The following is a 16,570-nucleotide window of genomic DNA, read 5'->3' on the forward strand; positions in this document are numbered from 1 at the left end:
GCTGTTAGAAAGCAGCTGGCTATGGAATCACAAAGATCATCAGATAACAATGAGATTCTACAAAGGAAATAAAAACATCAATAAGACACTGATATCACGCATGCTAATGTTTTTTGCTAAGTAAATCCCGGCGCTGTCTTGCCTTATTCCAACTGCACACGGGTCACAAACTCTGGCAGTCTTGGGTGAAAACCTGCACTTGACTCTGCTTCCATGGGAGAACCTGAAGCTCCCACATGTTGCCAGCACAGATCTAGCATAAACTGCATAATTAGTACGTTCTGTTTCTTCAGCTCTGCAGCTCTTGGTTTCTAGCCCTCGGCCTTTTAGGATAGCATCAAGACAGAGTACTCTGTGGTGGCCCCAGATAAGAAACTGTATCAAGAGAAGGACGCCTTCTTGGCCATGGACGCTTGTATTTTGTCCTGAATCCTGAGCAGAAGGGAGGAGTCCTATGAGAAGTGACCAAGCAATGACGTATTTTAAAGAAGTCTTTTTGGGTTTCTCCTCAAAGATCCTTCCTCCACGCCTGCCAGTTTGCTCAGGGACCTGCGGAGCTGCTAAATGCCCAGCAGTGCACCAACGAGATTAAAGTCTACTCTTCTCAGCTACACTCCCATCATACAAGCAGATTACTGTTTTTTCCAGTGAAATAGTGAATAACAGAATCCTGATAATTGATCAAAGTTACCCTTCTTCATTGAAGACAGGGAACGCCTCCCCTCCCCCCTTTATACCTATAGCTTACACTGTTGGCATTAGAATTTTAGGATGAATTTTTATCATTACGTAATTCCTGTTTTCAATAGGACTGTGTCTGTGCTGCTGAGACAACAACCTGAAATGCTCTTATTAGGTTGCTGTTTTTTCTTTTTTAAATCCACCTTGCAGGAATGCCCTCTTCACGGGATTTTAAATCTTGTCCTCTGAGCAGAGCTTCAGGCATCGCATGCCGTGTGCTGAGCAAACAACCTCGCAGGGCACAGCACTGCGCTTGAGAACTCATTTATCTTGCTTTGGATACGACACAGGAACTAAATCTGCCCTCACTGTACAGCACTGACTTTTATGGGACTGCTCTAATGTAACACAAGGGCAGATGCAACCTGAAAAAATTAAGATATTTCAAACCAGAACTAAGCAACAGCAGTTATATACACATTAAATAAGCTGCTACCGAAATCCAAAGATTTGGAGAAAGTTTTGGTCCAAACTGGACTTTACATAGCATCTCCCAAATATAGAGTTTTAAAGTGTTCAAAAAACAAGATTAAGTCATACAACTTAAGAAACAAAAAATATCTTCTCTACATAGATAACGGTGCCAACACTTGGGACGGTACACTGCTGCACCCATCCCACTGTAGGGCAAAGCTGCCAGTACTGGGATAAGACCATCAACACGCAGACGGCCGTGCAGGAGCACACCCTGGCTTCCAGCGAGGGCACCCGCGGGTCTAGTGGATACGGTGGGCACATCATTCCCAATGGGTGCCAGCAGCACACCGAAAATACATCCTTCAAGGACGTTCCAGGGCCCCAGGGACGTTACTGCAGTCTGTATAAGACATCTCTGAGCAAGTTGCTTAAAGAAATAAGTAGGTCAATGCTCATATGTTGAGCAGTCATAACAAAAAAAAAAAAAAAAAAAAAGAAGGTTCTTATTGACCTAAATGATCCCCCCACAGCCCACTAGAGACTACTGCAGACGAGAGGCGTGAAGTTCAGCATAACGCCCGAGCGGAATTATACTTTCTGCAGACTGCACCCATCCACCCTCTTGCTGCCGTTATGGCTGGCCTTTGCCGACAACAGTGCAGTGCTCTGTTCAGCTATCAGGCCTCCCAACCCCATCGTTGCTCTCCTTCCGACTCCAGGCTGCCCTGCTGGAGGTATAAAGAATACCTGCTGGTTTCACTGGGGTAACAATATCATCCCTGCACTGAATGTTTGCTGCGGCATAAATCCTACCTTTCCTCTGGCTGGTTTTCTCTGTTTCTTTGACAGGAAAAACTATCATCCAGTCAGGAGATACGGTACTTGAGATAGAAGCACTTTCAGACTAATTTGACATAAGAGAAGGCAGGGTTGGGGCACACGGAGTTCTCAGAACCTCGGTATCTTCACAACAGCAGCTGTGCTATTAAATATCTAGTTCACTGTCCCAAGCCATGTTGAAAGGGAGCCCTCAGAAAATGAGTGCACTCAAGAGTTTACGAATATTTCCAAAATAATATGGCCTTGAAAAGCAGCTAAATGTAATAGCAGCTATAATATAATAAATATATAAGCAGATAACATAACGCCAGGTAATAATTTGGCTTGTAATCTGAATGGTAAAGCAAATAAAAACCATTAAACCCTTCCTTGGGTTAAAAAAAACACCACACACACAGAGGACTTGGGTGACAGAACAAAAGATAACTCTGCAATTATTGATCTGAACAATAACGAGCTGACACCGTGCTGTCTCTTTAAGGAGCACACAGCTGCTCAGTTCTAACAGTTTCATGCTTGACAAGGATACTCCCTTTTCCTTATTCCATCATTATAGCCCTCACTCCTCTCCCCTTCCCCGTTTATGTAGCGACCTCCGAATTGCCTGGTCAGTTCATAAGCTTTGCGGGCAGCGACGTGTCATACGTGTCTGCAACGCGCGCAGGGCGCCTCTGCCTCTGTAATAACAACCGTGCAACTGTATAGCTTTGCTTTTAACAAACACCATGCAAGCAAACCAAAGCTAAACAAAGCTCAGTAGCCGGAAGGACTATGTCGTTTAAGCAGGTAGCTACATGTGGATAGCTAAAGAGATCGCTACAGTCTTTTAGACTTTGACTGTCTCCTGAGTGCAATTCTTCCGTAACACAAGCGTACTGCGTTCTTAACCAAACTCGGTATCAACTACAAGACGAGCTAACGTCTAAAACTCCCAAGTTACTGGGAGAGGCGACTACTACTGAAGTGCGCCGCAAACCCTACCCCAATGGCTCAGGAGATGGTCAGAGGTATGATGATACAGCAGGCAACAAAACCCATAGGCCAAATCCACGTGAGGGTTAAAACAGTTGCTTCTCCCAGACACCAGGCTCAAACCAGACAGGAGCTGAGCATCCAGATTCCACCCAGTTCAACCTTTAAGTATATCCTCAACTCACAGGCAATAAATTGAAAACAACTTGACGTCTGCAGCAACTATAGCCTTACACATCTGTTACGTGAAGCAAGAATGCTCTGCACGCCTGGATTTCCCTTCCCTTTTCAGATGTTTCCAGCACTTTTGTGCAACTGAAGCGGTGACGCACTGTCACTTTAAGATGGATTTTGGAGCGTGGCCAGCCAGGAAAGACGGACACATCCGGTTCAGAGGTTAACGCTGGGCTGGCGAGACTGCACCGGCTGGAAGGAGCTGTCGGTGCAGGCTGCTGGGCGCTGCTTTCACACCGCGCCGTGCTCGGGGGCTCCGCACCAATGGTCCTCATCTCCTGTCTCCAGAGATGCATTCAGCTCATCATCTTGCCTGTATACATACTTGCCTACATGGGTTTATGGGACTCCTTCTATAAGAAAGTTTTTCCACATATCATGGCCAAGCTTGCACCAATCTACAACCATAAGGTCTACAAGCAGAAACAAGAGCTTTTCAGCAACTTAAGAAAATTTGCCGGCCCTTCAGGCCAGCTCAGGTTGTTGGAAATTGGCACAGGCACTGGCACCAATTTCCAGTTCTATCCACCAGGCTGCCGGCTTACGTGCACTGATCCTAATCCCAATTTCAGACAGTTCCTCCTCAAGAACCTCTCGGAGAACCCACACCTCCAGCTTGAACATTCGGTGGTTGCTTCTGGGGAGAATCTGCATCAAATACCGGATGGCACCATGGATGTGGTGGTGTGCACCTTAGTGTTGTGCTCTGTAACCAACGTCAACAAAGTCCTGAAAGAAGTTTTGCGAGTGCTCAGGCTGGTAAGCTGGGGCAGCGCGAGGAGGGGGGGGAAGTGATCCTGCTCTCACTTCTGGTTTCCTTTCCCCTGCCAAATTCTCTTTCTTTCTCTCTTGCAATCTTGCATTTTGGAGAAGGCCTGCCAATTTCTTCACACTCTCCTGTGCTGTAAATACCTGTAGACCCTTCTGCGATCACAAGGGAGAGCATCCATCCATCCTGTATCCTGTAACATTCAGATGCAACAGAATCAAAGTGGTACTTCTGGTCTGCACAGCGTACCACTCGCAAGTAATTTCACCTGCGGATGGAAGAACTAGTTCATGCTGCTTTACCGCTCTCTCCTTAGCACCTGACTAGCGCACTGCCAAGCACGCAGAAAGCCTGGAGTACCCGCAAGGCCGTGCTGATTGCTGGGGCAATCGGGAGACAGCTACTCAGAGCACCCTGGCTCCTGCGCTTGCAGCTGGGCAGCCTGCAAAAACTCCAAGACCAAAACTCTGTTTCAAGAGAAAAAAAGAAAAAAAAAACCCCAAAAAACCCAGGAGGTCCCAGGGGCTGGGAGGAGCAGGAGTAGAGCAGCACAGAATAACGATTGCTGCAATAAAATGGTGGAAGTAAAGGGCACGAAAGGAGAGAAGCAGGAAGGGATGTGAATTCTAACTCAGATAAAAGATAAACAAGAATTTCAGTTTATAGTTGTCCTACGCATTCACTAGCAAGTGCTCTCACCTTTAGACCTTGTTCTCCTGACCAGGTATTTTCATTATAATCTAAGGTGACACTTGTAAAACGCCACATTCGTACACATTTACATACCTCTCTCCTACTACAAAATACTTTTTTTTCCCCCCCACCAGGTATCTCAGAATAACTGGGGAAGGGTTTAAACTAAACTTAAGGCATCTCATATCCACATAGGTTGGGTTAAATCTATGTAACCGGTCAGAACCTTCCTGTGTCAATAAGACTTCATCCCTGGATGGGGCTAAAAGCCTACTTCCTTCTTCAAGGTAACCTTGCACACGCTTACAAAGCGATACTAGGGAAGAGGGAATAAGATCACACCCAATACGCTCCACTAAGAAGGGAAGGGAAACACCAGCTCAGACTCTTTGCCTTCTGTACGTGGATCCATTAAACAGCCTCTACTGTTAGGAGAAGGCTTGCTCACAATACTATAAACAACAGATAAAAGGCAAATCTCAACACTGAAAGGCATTGAATCAGATGCGGTAGAACACTGAGGGCGGCTGTAAGGCTGACAAAGAACAAACTATCACATGCTGTATATACTAGTTGTAGCCTCTCTCTCCCCTCCGCGGCATTTGATTTCTGCTTGCTAACAGCTATCTCATATGCTTTATAAACATTAAGAAATAAACTCTTTTAATTGCTGGTATGTAGGGCAAGCAACTTGTTTATTCACATTTTACAGATGAGAAGAACTGAAACACAGGGAAGTTAAGTGGCTTGTCCAAGGTCACCCAAGGCAGATGGGGCAGAGCTCAATACCCTGTGACAGCAATTCCCAACCACCAGACTATACTGCCTCTTGCAGAATTATAAGCTGCACCTATCAGCAAATAGGTAAAACCCACTAGCTTCTACCCAGATTGAATGGGAGGTCGTTACAGAGGCTCCGCTACTCAAAACAAACATGAATCCATCGCGCGTAATCTCTAGGAAAGGAGGCCACTATCCAGAGAGGTGGAAAAAGGCAGCTTGTTGGCTAAGAAGTAAATAATAAAATTCTACATACAGAGGTGAAACCTCCTAAGTCCTTTTTCTATTTTTTTTATGGTATTGTTTTATAGGGTGGAGCCTTTTACTTTGTGGAGCACGTGGCTGCGGATCGTTCCAGTTGGACCTACTTTTGGCAAAAGGTCTGTGACCCAGTCTGGAAGTGTCTTGGAGATGGGTGTTCCTTGAGCAGGGAGACACAGAAGGACCTGGAGAAAACTAACTTCTCAGAACTGAACTTGAGGCGCATACGTGTCTCACCACACTGGAATCCTACTAGTCCTCATATCATTGGATATGCAGTAAAATGAATGACCGTGAGCGCTGCAGGGCACACAACATCCCTTCAGTAGCTCCTTTCACACTTTCTATAGAGTATTTTTCACTGAATAGTAGCCTTACAGTCAACCCATACGCAGCAACTAAGTAATCAGAATAAAAACATGGAAATCTTCCTGAGCATCCATAGCTCGTTCAAACTGAGAATCACATTCTTCCATCTGTTAGACAGGTTTTCTGGATGGAGCTCTCAAGCAGAGCCGTGGCACACGGACCAAGCAAATTGGAAACAAAAACAGAGAACGCATTTCAGTGCGATACAAAATAAAGGAAGAGTCACCATCTTAGAGCTGAGAAAGAGGAGAGGGAAGACAGGGAACAGAAGATCTATGCAAACAAGTAGAGAGAGCTTACATCTTTCTAATAGCAGAGACTATTACTCAGCCTTTAAGATTTCAGATTCAGGACACATACATAATAGATATAGCATCAGTACAAGCATTTTTCTTTCAGTCTTCCCATTACAAAACACCACTAGGAGCCGGCGTTCATTCTCCCATGCCAGTCGAGTCCTCCCTTACTGGACTGTTTATTTCAGGAAAGTGCCCATTAGAGCACCAGTTCACTATACATAGCTTCCACTGGCCATTAGAGGCTAACGCTGTCAGCCTAGATTTAACTTACAACCTACAAAGCAAAAAACTGAACTTCTCCTTACGCTGGGAGAAAGCTGGCATTGGTTAAATCAGGCGACAGAAACCTCATCTCAGCTGTAACATGGTCTCTACTAAGCCATGCTCTTACAGCCCTTTTGTCGTGCTCTGCTAAGAAGCTAAACCTATGCTTAAACTTAATGTTCTACTCTCCCTTCAGTCCAGATTACACCTTTAAGATGTCAAGTTTTTGTTGTTGTTGTTGTTGTTGTTTTTTAAAGCCACACGTTTCATTAGGAATATTTTCCAGTTAAACTTCCCCAGGACACCAGGAGAAGGTGCTGCTATCTTGACCACTGTTTAACCTTCCTTTTGATTTCTCACAGTAAAGCATCTAAGAATTAAAATCTGGTGCAAATGATATTTAATAAAAGAATGCACTTAATGCCTCTGTTTTGTGCTCCACAAACAGACAACTGGTCTACACAGAAAGTACATCTGAAGTAATTCCCACTGTTTAGATTTGTTTCTCTGATGTAGTCAGCACGTGGTGGCGGTATGAAGGTATGACAAGAGAGTTTAGTAATAAAGCAGTCTAATAATGATGCTGCCATATGCTGGGTATTTTATTTGCTTTATTACCACTAGAGGGAGGAGGTAACTCCGCAGACAACAAGGCTACCTATCGCTCAACAGAAAAATAAACTCCTCCAGGGCAATTCGCAATACAACTGCTTGAGTTCGGGATCTGAAGTTGAGCGGTGCAAACGGTCCCCTTGTCCCTTTACCAGGCTCCCTCTAGGCAGAGCAATTAATTGCCAGTGGCTAATCTACACTGCTATTACTAAAGCCTGTGGAAAAAAAACACTGGTGATAGCAAAGTTAAAAAAGTTTAAAAGAAAGCATTTAGCATAAAATGGACTGTACATTGTCAACTCAAGCTTATAAAGTGAAAACCAAGCTACCATAGACAGTGATTACTGAATTAATAAATGGTTTTATCTCTGGGCCACGAGTCCCACCAAAGATCTGAAAGGTAGCCAAGAAAAGCGAGTTCATTCACCGCAAAGGAGTCCACATCCACAAATCAAAATATGTTAGGTGTCCATGAAGTGCAAAGACTGAAAGCTGCTGCTGCAGAGAAAGCACACAGCGAGCAGCTGACTAGCTCATCTAGCTACTTTAGATACCTAAAACAAGGGCATAAATAACCCTTAAACGTGTGTGTTTTAACCAAAATGTTAATCAAACAAAATTCATTATCTACAGCAAATCCAGAGTTTAGATTAACTTCCTACAGGCACTCACGGAAGACAAGCTATGGCTTCTTTAAGAGATGTAAACTGTAATCTGAAACCGCTGAACTCCAGGTTAGGGTGACTGATGACATGTTGCCAATAGTCAAATACAAAGATGTACTTTTCAGTTTATCTAGGTTACTTAACTGCCTGGCAGCTCCTTTTCTGGCAGCAACTTTTTTGCCTGAGCTGGGACATTACGGTAACTGCTTGGTAAGCAGTGCTGTTTTTCCCTTCCTTGCCTGTGACTGGACTTTAAAATCAGCTTTAGAGAAAAGTCCACCCTATCAGGCCAAAGAGTTGCACTTCAAGAGGAACACAGCAAGCACACAAATCCAGCTCTAAGTTTCAAGTGCTCTAATACGTAGAGGAACGAAGCACAGTACAGACTCAGTCTGCGCAGCACAGATTCTTTGCCCCCACGCTGGAAATGACGGAGGCCAGCATTCTCCTCTTCCGTGCCTGCTTCATGCTGCTCGCCATGCCCATCTATCTGCTATCGTTCCTGGGTATATGGGAGCCTTTCTGTAAGAAGATATTTTTTCCTTTCATCCTCGAGAAGATTGCTGCAGTTTACAACAGGAAAACAAAGAGGCAAAAACAGGAACTATTTCGTAATCTGCCCGAATTTACAAGCCCCTCAGGAGAGCTGAAGCTGCTGGAGATCGGGACCGGCTGTGGTAGTAACTTCCAGTTCTACCCACCAGGCTGCAAAGTGACGTGCACCGATATAGACCTTCACTTCCAGAAAGGCCTTTCTCAAAGCATGAGCCAGAACCAGCACCTGCACTACGAGCGCTTCTTAGTAGCTGCAGGAGAAGACCTGAGCCAGGTGCCCAGCGGTTCTGTGGACGCAGTCGTTTGCACTTTAGTCCTATGCTCTGTGCGGGACATAAACAGCACCTTGAAAGAAGTACTGCGAGTGCTCAGACCGGTGAGTATTTGAAGTTTTGTGTTATTACTTTGATCATCCATTCCAGAGGCACTGCACCAGAGCAACAAGTTGCCTTTGAGCTTACAAGTCAGACCCCATTGATTTTCATAGTAGAAATCAGATTTACAACCACTCTGCAATGCTAAATGGTGCAAAGCAGTAGCAGCACACTGTTCAGCCTGTCTTAGCTCAGCCTTAAGAGTAACGTGTTAAGTAAACAGAACCGCCACTAATTCTGTAAGTAATTACAGCACATCGCTGTACAGAACCGGCTCCTTTGTTGTTGTCTCTGCCCCCTCACACGCCAGATTTTGTTTTGGGGAGAAGAGGGGAAGTTCTGATCAAGGCTGAAAGTCGATGTTTTAAATAAACTGCTTTAGTCTCTTAGAAGAGGGTCTGATCTACCTGTATGACTAAAGCAATCTAATTAAATGCCTTCATTCCCTGTAGTGTCCTATTCAAACTAAGGATTAAAAAAAGCTATTTTTTGCAATAGAATTTCAGCCTTTACAATGGTATTTTCAATACAGTCCTTTGGGTTGTTAAAAACCCAGTGAGTTCTAGTAGGGTTTATGCACTTCACCTAGTTTCCTTTGAAATATGACACGCTAGCAACTGTAATTTAAACAAAAAGACAAAGAACAAACCATTGCTCTAAGAACAACGGGATCAAATAAGTACACCTTTCATCCTTTCAGAATATGCATTCTGAATCTCTGCAAGTTTCCTGCTCGTATTAATTCTAATCGACATTACTGAAGTAAAAAGCAGGCAGGAAAGGGGTAGAAAGAGCCTGTCAGAGTGAGCAAACCGAGTTTCCCGTGCATGGAATCGTGTTTGAGAAAAGGAGGGTCAGAGAGGGAAGGGTCTGCCGGGTGCTCGCTCCTTCTATGGTATTCTAAGATGACTTTGCTTCCCCAGGGCGGCGCTTTCTATTTCTTAGAACACGTGGCTGCTGATCATTCCAGCTGGAACTATTTTTGGCAGCAGATCTTATATCCCACTTGGAAGCTCGTGTTTGCTGGGTGTTGCCTAACAAGAGAGATATGGAAAAACCTAGAACAGGCCAACTTCTCCGAACTGAAGTTACAACACATCAGCGTTCCTCTACCCTGGATGCCTAATAAGTCTCATATCATTGGATATGCCGTGAAGTAATTCATATCGCGCTGTAACTTTCTCCCCTGTCCTCAGAGAAATTCCTTGACATAGTCAAAGCAGCAAAATGGCATATGCTAATCCAAATAACCGAACCCAGGTTAACACGATTAAGCTTCAGTTATCCTAAGTTTCGGCTGTAAATGGCAAATGAGGAAGAGGTTCAGCTTTCTATAAATCTTGCAATGGAAATAAATATGTTGATGACATGCTCTAGAGGTAAAGCATCAGAAACTGGTATCCTGAAGTTCCAGTTAGCATAAAAATAAAGCAGATCTGCTTGGGCACGTATAAAACCCTTCCATTGACTCCAGTGTGCAAGCCGCGCCTCGCAAACACTAGAAAACCGTCCCAGGTACGGGGCTGTTTGAGAAGCCGCCAGAAGCATACACACACACTCAAACACCTCCTCGCCTTATCTAAGCTCAACTTAAGTTTCAAAACAAAGCTGACCTGCTGGAGCGGCAAGGAGAGCGCACAAACATTTTGGTAGAGAGGCAGGGAAAAAAAAAAAAAGGCGTTAACTCCTTATGCAGGGGAGCGTCTGCTTGACCGGCAGGCGATTCCTCCAGGTGCTCCCAGGCCGATTTTCGCTGCCGGAGAGCGGGCAGAGCAGGGCACGGCGCAGCCATAGCGCTGTTTGACTCGGCAGCACGCTCTCTGTCCTGCTGGCTCAGCCTGTTCCCCTTTTCCTGAGGGGAAAAAGCGTTACGGAACGGGCAGGTACAACCTCTGCTTAGCCGCAGGTATTTGAGAACGGTTTTTGGGGAACAGGTATTTGGCCTCCTCCCAGGACGCCCATCCCAAGGCCAGCGGCTGTTTGGCTGCTGTTAACAGGCTGTAGTGCTGTTAATCGCTGGGGTGTTGGAGGACCGACGTCACCCGCGTGCCAAGCCGGTGCTCGATATGAGATGCTCAGTTAGTAAAGCACTGCCACGGAGCACTGGAGCGGAGGTGGGAGGGTCGCAGGGCCAGCAGCAGGGCCACCATCGTGCTGCCCCCCCCCAACTACCGGCTGTTGGTGGCCAAGGCGCGTGACACGCCCCGCCACACGGGCGCGGCCGCCATTTTGTGCTCGTCGACGCAGGATGCGGCCGAGGCGCGTCACGCGCCCCGCCACACGGACGCGGCCGCCATTTTGTGCTCGTCGACGGAGGATGCGGCCGAGGCGCGTCACGCGCCCCGCCACACGGGCGCGGCCGCCATTTTGTGCTCGTCGACGCAGGATGCGGCCGAGGCGCGTCACGCGCCCCGCCACACGGGCGCGGCCGCCATTTTGTGCCGTCGACGGAGGATGCGGCCGAGGCTCGCCGTCGCCTCGCTGCTGCTGCTGCCGCCGCTCCTCGTGGGCTCCGCGCCCCGCGCCCCGGCCCCGGCCCCGTGGATGTCCGCTCAAGGTACCGCCGCTGTCCCTGGGCGCTGCGCGGCAAAGCAGCGGGCGTCGAAACAGCTGGAGCGGGCAGGGTCAAGCGCTCGGGAGAACTACAATTCCCGTGAGCCCCCGCGCGGCGGCGGCGGGTCCCGCCCGGCCGAGCGACATGGCGGCGGCGGGAGGGTGGAGGGAGCCGGGCGGCTGGGCCCGTTGGCCGCACAGCTTCGCGCCGCGGCTACCCACAAACAGGCGGGGAAACGTTTCTGCCTATGCATAAATGAGATCAATACCAAAAAAGCAGCAGGGGCGGGAACCCAGTGGAGTCCACGTACCGTGGCTGGAAGCTGCTGACCCGAACGCCTACACGGCCGTGTACAATAAACACGCGTGCAGCTACGTAACAGCGCACACCCCACCAGACAGAAAAAATAAATATCTTATGGCATAAGAAACAATCCAAGGGACCTCCAGAATCAGAGCTCCAGCTGCGAACATAAAAAAAAAAAAGCCAAATACCACAATAGATGCCCCCCCCCCAAAAAAAAAAAAAAAGCCAGAACCCGCTGCCAGCCCGCTAAAGCTGCGTTTCAGGGTTTGAATGACCTAAGCGCCTCTGCTCTCTTTTGCAGAGTGTGGAGAACGGCCGCTCGCAGACGCGTTCTCGGGCCTTCGGATTGTAGGTGGACACGATGCTCAAGCGGGAGCGTGGCCGTGGTTAGTTAGCCTCCAAATTCACCGTGCCGGTGTAAAATTTAAGCATGTATGTGGTGGAGCTTTAGTTAATGAGAATTCAGTACTTTCAGCTGCCCACTGCGTTACACAGAGGAAGTATGTATTCATGTAAAACTTCTTTTTATTGAGTATGAGAAGGGCATAGAGCATCACCTTTGAGTCACACAGTTTAATTATTAATTGTATCTTTGAAAAAAAAACCATAAATCAATAGGGCTGAGCTCTAATAACGCAGAACCAAGCTATCCAACTCCTGTTTGCCCATACTCCCCGTGGGTGGTATCCGAGGCCCCAAACCTATTCCCTTCACCCCCGCCCCCTTTGCTATAACAGCCATGCTTGGTGACTGCTGTCATCCCAGCATGCTCGGGATGGGATGCAACGTCACACCTTAAAAAGTCAGCAGCAAGAAATTTTGGAAGTACGCTCTGGTTTGGCCCAGAACAGCCTCTGTTATTTTTCCTGAAGGTTGGGTTGTTCTCATACCTAGCCAACATTTTTGTTAGGTTGGGTGGGGGGGGAGGGGGGTGTTCTGTTTTTGTTTTTTACATGAATTTCTAATTTTTTTCCTCAATAGATTTTTCTAAACTAGTAAAGTTCACTGCCAAATGAAAATGTTGCAATATTTAGATAAGAAAAATTGCAACTTTTTTTTTTTCAGTTTTAACACTACTTCAATTTTTTCTTGCTTAACAGAACCAACAGTTTGGCACTCAAGTACCTTTTATTTGACAATGTGGTAATAACAATAACATGCCTCAGAATGAGGCTTGTTCATTGTACTCAGAGCAATTCTGCTGTATTTCAACTATTTGCTCACTGTTGTCTTTACTGTAGCCTTTAAAATAGTTGCAAAATTTGCACTTTAGTTAATGCAAATTGATATTGACTGCATTGTCCTTATTGACATAACCATGACAGGAGAGAAATTGAACTGCCAAAATCTTTGAACTTTGGAATTTTAATCTTAACCATCTTAACCCGTTTTAACTTTAACCCTCTGTCAGGAGTTTGTTAGATCAGCTCCTTGTTTCTTTAGTGCACTTTTACAAACATTGATTTATAGTGGCATTTTATTACAAATAATCAATTTAGTTTTTATCTTATACTCTGAAGAATTTTGGATATTAGTCTGAATTTTATAGCTTGCCCCTTTCTCCATTACAGGCCAAATTCAATTCCCACTTAATATCAGTTAAGTTTTTTTTTTTTTTTTCTCCTACGAACTTGAACAGAAACTAGGTCTGAACGACTCTGGTCCTATTTCTAATGTTAAGTTGATATTAATATTTGTAACTTCTAGTTATTGGATATTCTGAACCTAGGTACGAGCACTGTCTTTACACGTGCCATGGGTACAAGCCTTTCTCCTTTCTGTAAAAGAAATCCATATTGTTATCTTCTTCAACAGAATACCTCCTGGGTGGCCTCTGCTGGGACAGCGGTGGGAAGCAAAATCCGAATACCAGCTTAAATCATTAACCTGAATTTGCCTTAAAAGATGTAACAAACATTAGACAAACTGAGCATTCAATACAGCCAAAATTTTCATTAGCCAAATTTGTTCCAAAAACTATACTACAGAATTTTCGAGGTAAATTCTCAACGGTGCTTAAGCCAACAGTAAAACCATAAGTTTAAAGAATGCCATCAAGAAATGTATTTACTTTAAGATAACTAAGAAATACATGAATTCTCTTTTAGGGACCCATATTTCTGGAGAGCTGTGATGGGTGTGCATAACCTTTGGAAACATAATAAATATACAACAAAAAGAAATATTAGAAACATCACTGTCCACCCAGAATTCAAGAAAGAAACATTTGAAAATGATATTGCATTATTTAAACTTGATTCCTCTGTACGCTACAATGACTATATTCAGCCTATCTGCTTACCTTCTGCACACCTTTACCTATATATTGACAACCAAACAGATTGCTTTATAAGTGGTTGGGGACGTACAGCTGAAAAAGGTAAAAGTTTACTTGCCTGTCTGACCAAGTTATAAGCTAAATAACTGATTGCAGGGCTCAGTCCCTCAGGCTCACTGACGTAACTGAATCAACTGGGTTATAGTCTCCTCACACATCACCATCATTAAATCCTTCTGCAATTGAAAATCTGCTCACTGCGGTTTTTCCATTGAAAGCAGATTAGTCCTACAAAGATGTAACCCAAAGGCATAATTTGATTTTTAGCCTTTCTTCTAGGGATAACATGAAAAAAGGAAAATAAAGCAGCCCAACTTTGAGTAACTGTACCAAGAATCTCCATGTTGGCTGCCAGAAATAGCTTTTTTATTGAAAAACAAAAATTCTGATGCAGTGCATTGTGAACATAGGGCTCCCAGTGTGTTTTGGGAATAGCTGTCCCCCCTCAAATCCCGTCTTTAATGATTACAGACTCGATAGGATGTAACTTAGTGGTGTGCATCCTTCCTGAGTGGAGATTTAGAGGGCAACCAGGGGCCCTATAAGCTTGTTTGAGAAGTCACCTCTGAGTCTGGAACACAGCTAGTGACCAATGTTGTTATCATTAATGTTTCTTCAGAGCAAGAAGGGCAGAAACTACAGTAGTGCCAAATCTGCAAATACTTCAGCAAGTTAACGTTTAAATCCACTAGAAGCAGGCACAGTCTCTGTATTAAGTACGTGTCTCAGCAGGTATAGAATTGCGCTTAAACTACCAAAACACGAAAAAGAAAACACAGGAAGAGTTGCTACACCCAACAGCACAAATATTTTATCTTTTATACATGCTGTTTTCCATTACAGGTAAAATCTCAGCTGTATTAAAAGAAGCACAAGTGGAAATCATTCCTTCTAATGTCTGCAATGCTTTTGATTCATATGGAGGACTGGTTAATAGCAACATGATTTGTGCTGGCTTTGAATCTGGAGGCACTGATAGCTGTCAGGTAAGAATGAACATCGTGCCCAACCTGCCACCATGGAAACCACCAAGCCAAATGCCCACGGGCATCCTGATGACCAGCATTTGTAGCATAACTAATTAAAACAGTACAAGCAATAAACAGAAGACAGATGTCAAACTGGAAAGAAAAAAGTATCACAGAGAGGTAAGATGGTGATTCCAAAGGAAGATCTCAAAAACACACAAAAAAACTCAGTGATACTTGACAGGAGGCAAGAAAAAGTTAACAGGAGTGAAAGGAACCCAAACAGAGCACATAGATATTACCATATTTATGCAACACTTCTCACAAACATTTCAATAAAATGCACATTATACAAACACACACACATATATATATATATATATATATATACACACACACACACATCATTGTACATATGCAGTGTGCATGAAGCACACACGCGCGCACGCACGCACCTTACATGTTTTTATGCTTTTGAACAGCAGCATTGGGAAGTGGTTTGGTTCAGTGGCAAGACTGTAAATTAAATGCTGAGCAATGAGTATCTCTTCGAAAAGAGAATTCTCAAGTCAAAAGCACTAGTATACAAAGTTGGGGCACCAGCGGTGATTTAGTGCAGAAGATACTTATAATTAAAAAAACAGTGTATTCGTAAGGACTTAGTCTGATAGATTTCCTGCTTTCCTCCGCACACTTCTCTAAGTGATTTGGCAAAGATTTATAGTTGTGTATTGATTACCATGTTTCTTGGTACTTAGTCATACATTGTGTGGACAGTGTAATTTGAATTGTCATATTAACTGATGACCCTGAAAGTTTAGGGAGACAAATCATAGAATAAAAAGCTGTTAAAAAAAAAAAAAAGAGGAAAAAAGTCAACTTCAGTTAAAGGCACTGATACCATTGGTATGGTATTCTAGTCAAGGTAGTATCACTCAGGGAAATTTATTTTGATTTGCCCATGGATTTTGAATATCGGAGACTTCTAGTTGATGAAGAAAAGGGGGATACGTTACTGACCTAATGCTGCACTGATTCCTAGAAGGGAAAATGTTACTTTTTTAAAAATATTGTTTATTTACAGGGAGACAGTGGTGGACCTTTAATGTGCTATCACCCTAGTACCAGCAAGTACTATATAATAGGAATTACCAGTTTTGGAATTGGCTGTGGCCGACCAAAATTTCCTGGGATCTATGTCCGTTTATCTCAATACAGAAGATGGATAACATCTGAACTTCTGTTGAATAATAAGGCTGTGAATCCCATGAGCGTTACACTTGTGATCTTTCTGACTGTGAGGTGTATAGCGTTTGCCTAGGCTTTCTAAAGTGGCAAGCCATTGCATCATCACTGTAGAGGTTTGGGCCGTTTGTTAAAACTTTGAAGAGAGCTAACTCATGTTTTGTAAGACTAAATCTCAGTGCAAAAGGAAAAAAAATGCCTTTTTTTTTTTTTTTAAGAAAGCATGGTTTTATCCAACCTCTGTGTGTATGTATATAAAACTTTTAATAAAGCAGTATTATTTTTGGAGTTATATTATTTCTTGTAAATATATG

The 16,570-nt window shown here is 44.4% G+C and overlaps 4 protein-coding genes across 4 annotated transcripts in view; 3 read left to right on the top strand and 1 right to left on the bottom strand.

Annotated features, from left to right (window-relative positions):
* SCN8A (sodium voltage-gated channel alpha subunit 8) overlaps window positions 1-3,283 on the bottom strand; it is a 66,541-nt gene extending 63,258 nt beyond the window's left edge. The window contains exon 1 of the mRNA XM_068921524.1: window positions 3,205-3,283. The gene's annotated coding sequence lies outside the window, so the exon portion shown is untranslated. The remainder of the gene's footprint in view (window positions 1-3,204) is intronic.
* A 42-nt stretch (window positions 3,284-3,325) lies between these two features.
* Window positions 3,326-7,220, top strand: LOC104144026 (thiol S-methyltransferase TMT1A). Its single transcript, XM_009674811.2, has 2 exons — window positions 3,326-3,963; window positions 5,758-7,220. The coding sequence occupies exons 1-2, from the start codon at window positions 3,469-3,471 to the stop codon at window positions 5,992-5,994; spliced, it is 732 nt and encodes a 243-aa protein (XP_009673106.1). The 5' UTR covers window positions 3,326-3,468; the 3' UTR covers window positions 5,995-7,220.
* TMT1A (thiol methyltransferase 1A) lies at window positions 5,854-10,223 on the top strand. Its single transcript, XM_009674812.2, has 2 exons — window positions 5,854-8,847; window positions 9,769-10,223. Exons 1-2 carry the CDS (start codon window positions 8,344-8,346, stop codon window positions 10,003-10,005), a joined length of 741 nt encoding a protein of 246 aa, XP_009673107.1. The 5' UTR covers window positions 5,854-8,343; the 3' UTR covers window positions 10,006-10,223.
* Window positions 10,224-11,173: 950 nt separating this feature from the next.
* TMPRSS12 (transmembrane serine protease 12) lies at window positions 11,174-16,548 on the top strand. Its single transcript, XM_068921542.1, has 5 exons — window positions 11,174-11,402; window positions 12,007-12,091; window positions 13,814-14,085; window positions 14,887-15,029; window positions 16,096-16,548. Exons 1-5 carry the CDS (start codon window positions 11,300-11,302, stop codon window positions 16,330-16,332), a joined length of 840 nt encoding a protein of 279 aa, XP_068777643.1. The 5' UTR covers window positions 11,174-11,299; the 3' UTR covers window positions 16,333-16,548.
* Window positions 16,549-16,570: the final 22 nt, after the last annotated feature.

The sequence above is a fragment of the Struthio camelus genome, chromosome 28 (genome assembly GCF_040807025.1).
Source record: "Struthio camelus isolate bStrCam1 chromosome 28, bStrCam1.hap1, whole genome shotgun sequence".
NCBI lineage: Eukaryota > Metazoa > Chordata > Aves > Struthioniformes > Struthionidae > Struthio > Struthio camelus.

Bases quoted from the DNA above. Each gene is read 5' to 3' on its own strand.
- LOC104144026 (XM_009674811.2), top strand. From the start codon at position 3,469: ATGGTCCTCATCTCCTGTCTCCAGAGATGCATTCAGCTCATCATCTTG. The intron at 3,964-5,757 runs GTAAGCTGGGGC...ATTGTTTTATAG, and splicing joins TTTTGCGAGTGCTCAGGCTG to GGTGGAGCCTTTTACTTTGT.
- TMT1A (XM_009674812.2), top strand. From the start codon at position 8,344: ATGACGGAGGCCAGCATTCTCCTCTTCCGTGCCTGCTTCATGCTGCTC. The intron at 8,848-9,768 runs GTGAGTATTTGA...TTGCTTCCCCAG, and splicing joins TACTGCGAGTGCTCAGACCG to GGCGGCGCTTTCTATTTCTT.
- TMPRSS12 (XM_068921542.1), top strand. From the start codon at position 11,300: ATGCGGCCGAGGCTCGCCGTCGCCTCGCTGCTGCTGCTGCCGCCGCTC. The intron at 11,403-12,006 runs GTACCGCCGCTG...TCTCTTTTGCAG, and splicing joins CCCGTGGATGTCCGCTCAAG to AGTGTGGAGAACGGCCGCTC. The intron at 15,030-16,095 runs GTAAGAATGAAC...GTTTATTTACAG, and splicing joins GAGGCACTGATAGCTGTCAG to GGAGACAGTGGTGGACCTTT.